Source organism: Mustela nigripes, chromosome 17 (genome assembly GCF_022355385.1).
Source record: "Mustela nigripes isolate SB6536 chromosome 17, MUSNIG.SB6536, whole genome shotgun sequence".
NCBI lineage: Eukaryota > Metazoa > Chordata > Mammalia > Carnivora > Mustelidae > Mustela > Mustela nigripes.
Genome location: NC_081573.1, coordinates 15,826,604 through 15,839,983, shown reverse-complemented (window position 1 = coordinate 15,839,983; position 13,380 = coordinate 15,826,604). Strand labels below are relative to the sequence as shown.

General features: G+C 41.4%; 1 protein-coding gene across 1 annotated transcript in view; it reads right to left on the bottom strand.

Moving 5' to 3' along the window:
• Nucleotides 1–13,046, bottom strand: part of LOC132005614 (gastrula zinc finger protein XlCGF7.1-like) — a 35,067-nt gene extending 22,021 nt beyond the window's left edge. Inside the window, 3 exon segments of the mRNA XM_059382972.1 lie at nt 599–722; nt 2,220–2,278; nt 12,765–13,046. Of these exon segments, the coding sequence (XP_059238955.1) occupies nt 599–632 (34 nt within the window). The 5' untranslated portion in view covers nt 633–722; nt 2,220–2,278; nt 12,765–13,046.
• Nucleotides 13,047–13,380: the final 334 nt, after the last annotated feature.

Genomic DNA, 13,380 nt, shown 5'->3' with positions numbered 1-13,380 from the left:
AGCAAGAGTAACACCAAGAACCTTGACTCATATTCACCAGCAAGAGTAACACCAAGAACCTTGACTCATATTCACCAGCAAGAGTAACACCAAGAACCTTGACTCATATTCACCAGTTGTTAATATTCGGCCCATTTACTTTATTATTCTCTCTCCCTCCGCACACACAATTCTTTTCCAAACCATGTGAGGGAAAGTTACAGACCCCATGGCTCGCTATGACCCAATTCTTCAGTAGGTATTTCCTAAGAACGAGGACATTCTCTCCCGTAAAAACAGCAAGGTCATCAAAATCAGACTTAACATTCACACAATATTATTACTTAATCTAGCTAATTTGCAAACAATGCCAATCATCTCAATTATGTCCCTTTGGGCACTCTATTCCTGGACATTTTTTAGCATTGCATTTAGTTGTCTTTAATCTAGACAGGAACTGGCATTTCTAACAATCAGGTATTTTTCTGCACTCTCAAATCTGATATGCTCTGCCATAAGGGATCTGGAATATGACCCTAAATGCTAGTCCCCTTAGGATTTAATCCCTTGGGTTGAAGTGCTGAGAGAGCAGATGGATTTGGGAAGATGCTGTTCTCACCCAAGGAGATGAGATTCCCGTAGTTTTCCAACATCACTTCTCTGTACAGGTGTCTCTGGAAAGGGTCCAGATGCTCCCACTACTCTTGGGTAAAGTCCACAGCCACATCCTTGAATGTCACCTGCTAAAACGACAGACATAGTCATCCACACTGATACCCATTCCTATGGAGGAATGCAGCTGACAGTACCCGTGAATCCTGACAACTATAAGAAGTCCTGGCAGTTTCTAGGGTCATGATTTGGGCAAACATCCATGCACCTGCTTGCATTATATTATGTAGAAGATGGAAAAAATATATGAGATACATTTAAAGCTCTCCAGCCCTTAAAATTTCTTTGATGGGAAGACTCAAACTTCAGTCAGAGTACATGAAAAGCTACACAATTCCAGAGGTGCTGTCCACACCACATTGTACGAATTGGGAGAATAAGCTTGAGATTCACTCAGACTCCCGCTGAGCAGGGAGCCTGATACAGGGCTCAATCCCAGGACCCTGGGATCATGACCTGAGCCGAAGGCAGACGCTTAATGACTGAGCCACCCAGGTGCCCCTATTTTTTTTTTTTTTTGAGAGGGGAGTTGTTCTTTTATTGTTTCTGTTTACAATTTTTTTTCTAGTTTAGGTACAAATTTACACAAAATGAATTATGTGAATCTTCAGCATACGAGTTGATGGCTCTTGACAAAAGAATAGCCCTGGGTAATTGAACCATGATATAAACCATTTCTATCACTCTAGAAAGCCCCCTTATGCTGCTCCCAGTTCATTCCTGCCCCTGCTTCTTGCTCTTACAACCAGTGGTCTGCTGTCTCTATAGATTTTTAACCTGTTCTAGAAGTTCATGTAAATGGTATCACATACCATGGTACCCTTTTGTGTTTGGCTTATCCTTCTCAGCATAATGTCTTTGAGATTCATTCATGTCATTATATGCATTAGTAGTTTGTCCTTTTTTATTACTAAGTCGGTCTTAATTATATGGATTAACATATTTTGTTTATTCATTTAGCAGCTGATGGACATTTGGGTTTAGTTTGGCGCTATTATGAATAAAGCTTCTGTGAACAGTCACACTGGGGCACCAGGGTGGCTCAGTCAGTTAAGTGTCTGCCTTCAGATCAGGTCACAATCCCAGTGTCCTGGGATCAAGCCCTGCATCTAGCTCCCTGCTCAGTGGAGAGCCTGCTTCTCCCTTTCCCTCTGTCTGCCGTTCTGCCTACTTGTGCCCTCTACCTCGCTGTCAAATAAATAAATAAATAAACAAACAAACAAACAAATAAATAAATCTTTTGCCAAAAAACACTCACGTACAGATTTTTGTGTGGACCTCATTTCTTCTGGATAAAACAAACCTACAGTGGAATGTATGGTTCAATGGTAATTGTATGTTTAATTGTATAAGAAACTCTGAAACTGCTTTCCAAAGTATAATATACCATTTTATACCCTACAAGTGATGCTCAGACAATTATTCAAGAATGAAACAGGAAGTAGAGTGATACATGTCTGGCCCAGGGCCAGCACACTATATGTGTTATATTGCCCTCCTTTCCCGAGCCTAAAAATGAGGTGTGTGGGTGATATTTCATCAGGGCGAGAAGGCAGACTCCAACTCACCTGTAATATGAGCATTTCCTCCTCTTCTGGAGGAAAGGCAGAGCCCTCAGAAGGCAGTACTGGAGAAGAAGAAAGGAGTGTGAAATGAACCTGGCTGCCCGAAGCAGACCAGCATCTTAGTTATCAAGATGGTGGAAGGGAGCACGTTACATTCAGCTGGTGACACTTGTCCTTGTTTATCTTTACCTGACATGCCCTCCCTTGGCATGTCTTTTCCTCTTTTTCTATTTTTACAGATGGCCCCCCCCAAATCAGATTCTTTCTTCTTCCAAAAATGCACCAAATACCTACTATGTGTGCCTGATGTGTGCTTTATCTCTCACCTTTCTCCTCAGATTTGAGAACACTCCAGCATCTACCTGTTCCTACATCTTGCCTTCTCTGTTATGAGGGAAATCCCTTCAGCCCCAGTGTCTCTATTGGGGGATCTCTCTTCAGCCTCTCCAAAGTCCACCTGGAATATCTGGAAGAAGTTTCCAGAAGTGTCATCATCACCACCCAAGATGGAATTCCTGGGGTGGGGTGGGGGAGCTCCTTTGTTCCTATAGGCAGGAGAGATGTCCCAGCAGCCAAGACTTCATGTTTGAACTCTCTATCTAAGCAAGAGCACAGTTATCTAAAGCACATTTAAAGTAGTAAACATTTATTAAGCACCTACTGTGTACAAGGCATGGCCCCATTTACCAGGGGTACCAGTTCTAACCTCTCCAAGACTATAGCTTCACAGACTGATCAAGTCACAGGGCAGCAAATACGGCCTCCTCTGTGAAGGTGTCCTGAACCTCTCACCTTGGGATTATAAATTGGCAATTCTCCAAAGGTAAATCTGGGAATTCTTGAATTTCTCTTTTTTACTATTAGATGAGTAAATGTTCTAAAATCCAAAAATTGTATCACTAGGGCCTATGAGAAAATGATCTCATATGCTGTTGGAACATACACAGGTACAATCTTCTTGGGGGGAACAATTTCATTTTATCCATCAAATTGAGCAGCTCTACGTTCACGGCAAAATTGTGGAGGGACAGAAATTTTCCATACACCAACCTGAGGGTCAGAAAGTAGGGATTTCAAAAGTGAATGAGGAAACTTTTAGGGGTGATAGAAACCTTATCTTGATTGAGATGATATTTTTCACAAGTGTATAAAAACACCTCAAAATATATCAAATTAACACTTTAAATATGTGAAGCTTATCATGTGTGAACTAATCCTCAATACAAAAAGTTCCATTTACTACAAAAAAGTTTTAAAGTACAAGACACCTTTGGCCCCACAATTCCAACTCTATGTGTAAGACCTGCACAAAAGCATGAAGATATGAGTGCAGAGATAATTACTGTAGCAGACATTTGTAACAGTGAAGACTTTTCTTTTTTTTTTTTTTTTAAGATTTTATTTATTGGGGCACCTGGGTGGGTCAGTGGGTTAAAGCCTCTGTCTTCAGCTCAGGTCATGATCCTTCAGCCCAGGGTCATGGGATCAAACCCCACATCGGGCTCTCTGCTCAGTGGGGAGCCTGCTTCCCCTTCCCTCTCTGCCTGAGTCTCTGCTTCCTTGTGATCTCTGTCTAATGAATAAATAAAAAATCTTTTTAAAAATTATTTATTTATTTGACAGAGAGAGAGATCACAAGTAGGCAGAGAGAGAGGAGGAAGCAGACTCCCCACTGAGCAGAGAGCCTGACTCGGGGCTCCATCCCAGGACTCTGAGATCATGATGTGAGCCAAAGGCAGAGGCCCAACCCAATGAGCCACCCAGGTGCCATGAAGAGCTTTCAACCATCAGAAAGTACATTCACACCTGACCATACAATACTGTGCATCTGCTAAAGAATGAGGCACCTCTGTATATACTGACAAAGGTAAATTTAATAGAACTTCACAAAGAAAGTAGCCAGTCTATAAAGATGCATTTTTGTAAGTTTTTTTTTTAAAGTATGACTTTTATACATAGGGACGCCTGGGTGACTCAGTTGGTTAAAGTATGACTTTTATACATAGAAGTAAATGATCATCAATTCATTGGATGGGAAACTAGACATTGGCTAATTAATTTCATGTTTAACTTTCTACTCAGTTGTATGTTTACAACTGTTTATAAACTGTATGTTTACAAATGTTTAACTTTTCTACTCAGCAATATCTATTACTATCTATTACTTTTAACAGGCACTATGTTTAATAAGCAAAATGTTTTTAAACAAATACAGACTACACACTAAGAAATGAAATAACTGAATGTTAACATTCAGTTGGACAAGTCTCACGGATGTTATGCTAAGTGAAGAAGTGAGTACAAACTTCTAGAACAGGCAAAGCTAATCAGAGATAGTGGTTCCCTATGGAAAAACTTACTGGGGCGGGGCACAAAGGGAACTTTGTAAGGTGGCAGAAATATTCTATATTTATTTGGGTGGTGGTTTCTTCAATGTGCAATTATATAAAAATTCCACACTTTACCTTATTATTTGTATAATTTGTTGTATGCAATGCACATTCACTTAAAATCTTTGTACAAATTTATAAAATTACAGTGATTCTAAAAAACTCTAGTTAGCAAAGTTACACAATAACAGAGAGTCTTAAAAATTCTTTAAAGAGAAGATAATGTTATAGATTACATTAGAAAGAGGTTCGTGTTACAATGTTCGGAGAAAAAAATGCAGACTGCAGATTAAAAAAAAAAACAGATACATACACACATGTGGGTTACAAGTAAATGCAAAAGGTCTGGAAAGAGATATCAAGTTGTTTATAATGGTTACCTTTGGGGAGAAATGGGAGGTCTTTCAGTTTTTATATCTTATTCTTTTATTAAAAACTGTTGGAATTGGGAGTTCTTTATTTTTTAAGATTTTATTTATTTGACACACAGAGAGGAAGCCAGAGAGCACAAGCAGGGGGAATAGCAGAGGGAGAGACTCCCCGCTGAGCAGGAAGTCTGATGTAGGGCTGGATCCCAGGACCCTCGGGTGGTGACTTGAGCCGAAGACAGACATTCAATGGACTGAGCTATCCAGGCACCCCAACTTCTTTATTTCTGTCTTTTGTAGTTTTCCAAAATTTCCTTAATTACCTTACCCTCATTAACATTTATAATAAAGGTTACAAAGCCTTTTAAAAAGTAAATACTCTTAAAGGGCCAAAGATCCCTGACAGCCTACCATTTCTTGATTTACATACTAGATTGTATTACTATTACTATCTCAAAGGCTATCATAATTTTTCTACTGTTCCTTTGTACTTCTGGCCCACTAAAAAAAAAGAAATCCAGATCTAAAATCCAAAACACACAAAGAGTGATGAATCCAAGAGTTTATTAAATGTTTACATATATTACAGATGAGATATTCTTGACACTAATTAAAGTTTGTATGTGTGTGTGTGTTTTATATATACATTTTCCAGTGACTTCTGGAACATTTATTTTTCCATAATATTCTTTTTTAAAAAAACTTATCATTGTTCTAAATACAGCTGTAACTTTAAATCACCTCTTAAAATCTAAAAAACAAATGGGTAATTTTCTTGTCCTTCAGGGAGTTTATTGCATTCTTCTTAAAGATCTTGCATGTTTTTTCCCCCTTAGGTTCAAGGAAATGAGTTTGATATTTTTTCTGCTTTTGTGAATAGAATCTTTTCTCCTTCATTTATTAATTTCCTAATCAGTTATGATTATTATAAAGATTTCACTATTGTAAATTTGCTGCCTGAAGTACCACTTTCCTAAACTCCTTTTTGTTCAAGTAGCTTTTCCTTTCCAAGAATTTTTCTTTTTCTTTTTTTTTTTTTTTAAAGATTTTGCTTATTTATTTGACAGAGAGAAAGAGCACAAGCAGGGGAATGGCAGGCAGAGGAAAAAGCAGACTCCTCGCCAAGCAGGGAGTCCAATGTGGGACTCGATCCCAGGACTCTGAGATCATGATTTGAGCTGAAGGCATCCGCTTAACCAACTGAGCCACCCAGGCACCCCTAGTTCTTTCTATGCACACAAAAGCAGCCTTGCAAGAGAGCCAGCCAACCAGCTCTCTCAGTAGAAGCTGGAATTTAAATTAAAGAACTAGACTCCTCAGCATGAGGAAAAATTTACCACAACTCTATTTTATTTTCAAAAGATTTTATTTATTTATTTGACAGAGAGATAGAGAGCACAAGTAGGCAGAGCAGCAGGCAGAGGGAGAGGGAGAAGCAGGCTCTCTGCTGAGCAGGGAGCCCAATGTGGGACTTGATCCCATGACCCTGGGATTATGACCTGAGCTGAAGGAGCCACTTAACTGACTAAGCCACCCAGATGCCCCTACCAGAACTCTTAATATGTCATTTTGTAAGTTAGAAAGTAGTTTTTTGTTGAGAAACAAAGTAAATCTATGACCTCATAGGTCTGAGCATGTTGCAGATGAGTAAGCAAATAATGAGGCTTAGCTGGGCTGAGGGACAACACCAGTACCCAGAGTTGCTACAATATATTATCTAGAATGTCCAGTTTCTTTTTTTTTTTTTTAAAGATTTTATTTATTTATTTGACAGAGAGAGATCACAGGTAGGTAGAGAGACTGGCAGAGAGAGAGAGAGTGGGAAGCAGGCTCCCTGCTGAGCAGAGAGCCCGATGTGGGACTCGATCCCAGGACCCTGAGATCATGACCTGAGCCGAAGGCAGCGGCTTAACCCACTGAGCCACCCAGGCGCCCTAGAATGTCCAGTTTCATCACAAACGATGAGGCATGCAGGTTCACAGGAAAGTATGACCCACACCCTGCAAAAGCAGGAAATAGAAACTGCCTGTGACAATGACCAGGTGTCAGATTCATCAGAAAAAGACTTCAAAAGGGCCAATACAGCCATCCTCACAGACTTAAGGGAAACCGTGATTAAAGAAGTGAAGGACTGAGTGGGGAGTGGGGGGGAATTGGGAGTTACTGTTCAATGGGTACAGAGTTTCAGTGTTGAAAGATTAAAAAGTTCTAGAGATTAGCTACACAACAATGTTCATATAGTTAACCCTACCATACTGTTCATTTAAAGACGGGTAAGATGGTAAATGTGATGTTATGTAGGTTTTTTAAGACTTCATTTTAAGCAGTTCAAGGTTCACAGCAAAATTGAGGGGAAACTACAAAGATTTTCCATATAAGCCCCGCCTCCACACATGCATGGCCTCTTTCATTCTCAACGTCCCCTGTAGGTACATGCAGTATAACTGAGTAACCTCCATGGGCACATCATAATGAGCCAAAGTCCACAATTTATATCATGTTCACTCCTGATTTTGTATATTCTCTGGGTCTGGACAAATGTATAATGATATGTACCCACTATTATGGTATCATACAGAGTATTTTCACTGCCCTAAAAATCCTCTGCACTCTTCCTACCCACCACTTCCCGTCAACCCTGGTAGCCCTGGTAATCTTTTCACTGTCCTCATAGGCTTCCATATACCTTCCACATGACAGTGACAGCTGGCTTAAGAGGTCTGCCTCTTCTGTTCCAAACCCCAAATATTCCACAGTGGAGAAACCTGGTAGGCCCTACATTGGTTTTTTTTAAGATTTTATTTTATTTTATTTTGAGAGAAAGAGAGTGCAAGTGGAAAGAGGGGCAGAGAGAGAGGGAGAGAAAGAGATTCCCAAGGAGAATCTGCACGGAACATGGAGCCCGATGCAGGCTCAATCCCAGGACACTGAGACCATGACCTGAGCCAAAATCAAAAGTCAAACACTTAACTGACTGCTGCCAACCCTACATTAATTTAGTTAAGTCATCAAAGTTAGTATCACTTGTAATGAAACAAATCAATATTATATGTTATCCGATAATGACACACTGAGGACACATCACTTCTGCATCATTTCTGCAAAAAGTGTAAAACCTAAATCTAATCAAGAAGAACGATCAAATAAATCTTAATTGAGGAACATTCTATAGAATAGCTGAGCCCGCACCCATCATAAACCAAGATCAAGAACCAATGTTCACTAGAGCGTATCATGCTTAGCGAAATAAGTCAAGCAGAGAAAGACAACTATCATATGATCTCCCTGATATGAAGAAGTGGTGATACAACATGGAGGCTTAAGTGGATAGAAGAAGAATAAATGAAACAAGATGGGATTGGGAGGGAGACAAACCATAAGTGACTCTTAATCTCACAAAACAAACTGAGGGTTGCCGGGGGCAGGGGGTTTGGGAGAAGGGGGTGGGATTATGGACATTGGGGAGGGTATGTGATTTGGTGAGTGCTGTGAAGTGTGTAAACCTGGTGATTCACAGACCTGTACCCCTGGGGATAAAAATATATGTTTATCAAAAATAAAAAATTTAAAAAAAAAAAAAAAAAAAAAAGAACCAATGTTCACAGCAGTAATGGCCACAGTCGCCAAACTGTGGAAAGAGCCAAGATGCCCTTTAACAGACGAATGGATAAAGAAGATGTGGTCCATATATACAATGGAATATTATGCCTCCCACCAAAAAGGATGAATACCCAACTTTTGTATCAACATGGGCGAGACTGGAGATTATGCTGCGTGAAATAAGTCAAGCAGAGAAAGTCAGTTATCATATGGTTTCACTTTCTTGCGAAGCATAAGGAGTAACACGGAGGACATTAGGAGAAGGAAAGGAAGAGTGAATGGGGGAAATAGGAAGGGGAGATGAACCATGGGAGACTGTGGACTCTGAGAAACAAACAGGATTTTGGAAGGGAGGGAGATGGGGGGATGGGTGAGCATGGTCGTGGGTATTGAGGGCATGTATTGCGTGGAACACTGGGTGTGGTGCATAAAAAATGAATGTTGGAACACTGAAAAAATAAAATGAAATTAGAGAGTCAAAAAAAAAAAAAGGCAGAGAAACATTAAAGAAAATGTTCCAGATTAAAGAAGACTAAAGAGGGTGCTTGAGTGGCTCAGTGGGTGAAGCCACTGCTTTCGGCTCAGGTCATGGTCTCAGGGTCCTGGGATGGAGCCCTGCATCAGGCTCTCTGCTCAGAGCCCCGCATCAGGCTCTCTGCTCAGTGGGGAGCCTGCTTCCCTCTCTCTCTCTGCCTACTTGTGATCTCTGTCAAATAAAAAAAAAAAAGAAAAAATCTTTAAAAAAAATAAAAATAAAAAATAAAGAAGACTAAAGAGAGGTAACAGGGGAAAAAAGCCGTAAAGAAAGTAATTAAGACAACTGGCAAATTTTAATTATGGGTTGGAGATCAGACAATAGTACTGAATCAGTGTTAAATTTTCTAAATTATACTATGGTCATTTAAGGGGCTGTTCTTGCATATAGAAGATGTGTGCCAAAGTAATTATAGGTGAAAGACATGATGTCTACAACTTCCCTCAAATGATTCAGAAAATGATAAATACATAGAGATACAATGATAAAGTAACTGTGGCCAAAAATACCCTGGCAATTGATGAATATGAGTAAAGGCAATACTGGTGTTCTTTGTACTATTATTGCAGTTCTTCTGTAAATTTGGTGCCATTTAAATTTTAAAATCCATTGCAGTAAAAACCCAAAACCTTAACAAGGCCTACAAAGCCCTCAAGGAAGGACAGCACTTCTCAGTGTCCAAAGTAGACACTGGGGCTTGTGGAAAAGATACTGGACCATTTGTGACCTAAATTGTGACCTAAACTAATGGAAGGTTAAGGTGTGCCACAGTTCTGATGTGGTCATGGGGTAGGGTGAGTGCACGGAGGAGGGAGAGTGGGCTTTCCTCTGGAGTATCTTAAAGTTGTGCTGTGTTTCATGTTTGTCTTAGAGTCCTGATGGGCTTTGCAAGGAAGTGAACAAACACATGTCACCTGACTGGGGACGGGGACTACTGAACAAAAGAGGTTACATCCCACTCGCTGGGTGTCTTGCTGCCAGGAACTTGAGGGCCATTTTCTCCTCTTTTTACAGATCACTTTGGGCCAGCAGAGTCCAAAGAAGGCAGAATAGGGAGCTGGGAGAAATGGAAATTGAGTCACATGCCATAAATCCTCATAGCCAGCCTGTGCAGATCCAACCTCACCTAAAAGGAAAATAAAAGCATCAATAGAAAATCCAGAAATAAACCCACAATTATATGGTCAATTAATCTTTGATGAAGCAGGAAAGACTATGCAATGGGAAAAGGATGATCTCTTCAACAAATGGTGTTGGGAAAACTGACAGCAACATGCAAAAGAATGACACTGGACCACTTTTTTACACCGTACACAAAAATAAATTCAAAATGGATTAAAGACCTAAATGGAGACCTGAAACCATAAAAATCCTAGAAAAGAGCACAGGAAGTAACTTCTTTGTCATTGGCCATAGCAATTTCTTTCTCCTCAGGCAAGGGAAACAAAAGTAAAATTAAACTGTTGGGACTATATCAAAATGAGAAGCTTCTGCACAGCACAGGAAACAAAGAAAACCAAAAGGCACCTACAGAATGGGAGAAGACATTTGTAAATAACAAATCCAATAAAGGGCTAGTATCCGAGAAATCTATAAAGAACTAAATAAAACTCAACACCCCAAACACAAATAATCCAATTAACAAATGGGCAGAAGACATAAACAGCTATTTCTCCAAAGAAAACATACAGATGGCCAACAGACACATAAAAAGATGCTCAATATCACTCATCATCAGGGAAATACAAATGAACAGTACAATGAGAGAACACCTCACACCTGTCAGAATGGCTAAAACAACACAACAACAGGTGTGGTGAGAATATGGAGAAAAAAAAACCCTCTTGCTCTGTTGGTAGGAATGCAACCTGATGTCGCCACTATGGAAAACAGCAGGGAGGTTTTTCAGAAAGATAAAAATAGAACTACCTTATGATCCAGCATTCGCACTACTGGATATTTATGCAAAGAACACAAGAATACTAATTCAAACAGATACATGCTCTCTGATGTTTATAGCAGCACTATTTACAATAGGCTAGATATGAGCAGCCCAAGTGTCCATCGTTTGAGGAATGGATAAAGAAGAGGCAGTATCACACACACACAATGGAATATTATTCAGCCATAAAAAAGAATGAAATCTTGCCACTAGCAATGACATAGATAGAACTACTGAGTATAATGCTAAGTAAAATAAAATAAAATCAGTCAGAGAAAAAGAAATACCATATGCTTTCACTCATATGTAGACATAAGAAACAAAACAAACAAGCAAAGGGAAAACAAAAAGAGAGCGAGAAATCAAGAAACCAACTCAATTATAGAGTAGAAACTGATGGTTACCAGAGGGAAGAAGGTTAGGGGGATGGGTTAAATCGATGATGCGCATTGATGACTGCATTTGTCCTAATGAGTGCAGGATGATGTATGGAGATGTTGGGTCACTATATTGTACACGTGAAATTAATAAAACACAGTATGTTATGTGGAATTAAAATAAAAACTTAAAAAAAAAAAGCGTCAAGAACCAACATCACCTGCAAGACCATGAAGAATATAGAACACAGGTATCTTGCAATCTCTGCACTCAGAGGGGCTTTGGGGAGATACAGCCAGGCTGTGACTCAGGGGTCACCTGGGATACCAAATTCACAACTGGGGCACTCCGCCTTTAACATCTGGGCCTATAGCTTCCACTGAGACAACAAAGTGAAAACAACATCCCTATAGCCTTTCTGGCCAAGAGTATGGAGAATTCTCTTTTGCAGATACCTGTGCAGGTGATTACCAGATGAGACACTCCTGACTTTGCCATCCCCAGAGCCAAGGCTCCAGGGGAAGGTCATTTAACTCCATGGCACCTGGGAGTTCTAAGAAGCTACTGACCTCTTTGAGCTCTAGGACTTCTTAGATGCAAAGTGGGGGAGTTCTCTGGCAATCCATGGAGGGTCTGGTTTAGCCTGGTGTCCAGAACAGCCTGCCCATCCTTCTAATAACCATCTCTTGACTCACTTTTGGAAAAGCCCTCTGAGTCAGAGGTGAAGGTGGTCTCATAGGAACATCTACAACAAAAGCGGGGAAACAAGACTCTGCCGCCTTTCCTCAATGTCCAAGCTGCATTTCCAAATCCAGGGATGCCAGAACACAGCCTCACTCAGAAGACTCAAGTTCCCCACCACATACCACATCCAGGAGCAACCACTTACTACTAACTCCTCCCTCATCTCTCAAACCCCAGAAGGCACAGATCCAGCCACTTCCACAAACACCCTAGAACAGGTAGACCTAGACAGTCTCCACCCCCGACCCTCCACACGCCGCCGTACCCTACCTCACTGTCCTCTCCCCACCAGCCTGGGGTTGCCATGACCCAGCTTCCCCCAAAACCAAAATGCCTGGAGAGATTTAACCAAGGGCTCCCGGTTTCTGCCGCCCCCCCTCCCGCCCCACCGAACCCAAGGATGCATTACAGCTCACCAACTTGGGAACACACAGTCATCCGCCGCATCTCAGTGGAACCCAGAAGCCCCCTAATGTCTCCCTCCAGACACCGCGAGCCCCGAACGTTCGGTTTTCCCCGGTTCCCCTTCACACGACCCGGGGACTCACCGCTATTCCCGCCGCCCTCGACCCGTAAAACGGGGGTACTCACCTCTCTGGGCGTCCGTCTGGAGGTCTTGGGCACCGAGGCCGCCACGAGACCTACATGTGCCGCGTTCCGGAACCAACCCAGCCCACCCGCGCTGCAGACCCAGAAGGCCCGCGGCTGGTGCCCCCGCGCTAAAGGACGCGGGGCCTACCGGCTGGACCACAACTCCCAGAAGCCCCCGCGGAGGCCGGGGGGCGCGCTCGTAGTCCCTCCCGGAGACTAGAGACCCGGGCAGGTGAACTCGCGGTCTCAGCAGGAGACGTGCCGGTGGTGCAGGCTGGAGCCAAACGCACAAAAACAGATACGTGTCTCCGCCCTCTGCAATCAGGTGTAAAAAATGCCTGAAATCACTCTATTCAGACGTAGCTGTATTTAAGCTTATATGCTTTATGTGAATATTTTTCATCATCTTAACCTGCTTTTTCAATCAAATATATATTGAACCACGAAGTGTACTTCAGCAGTATTTTGTAAATTCTACAGGCCACTTATGTAATTGTCCTGTTATCCTTAGGTTGTTTCAAATTACTGGTATTACAGCCACCATCACTTGCGTTTGGCAGAGCTCAAAGGCAGGCAGGGGAGCAGGAAAACTTTAGAGAGAAAAAAGGAAGGCTTC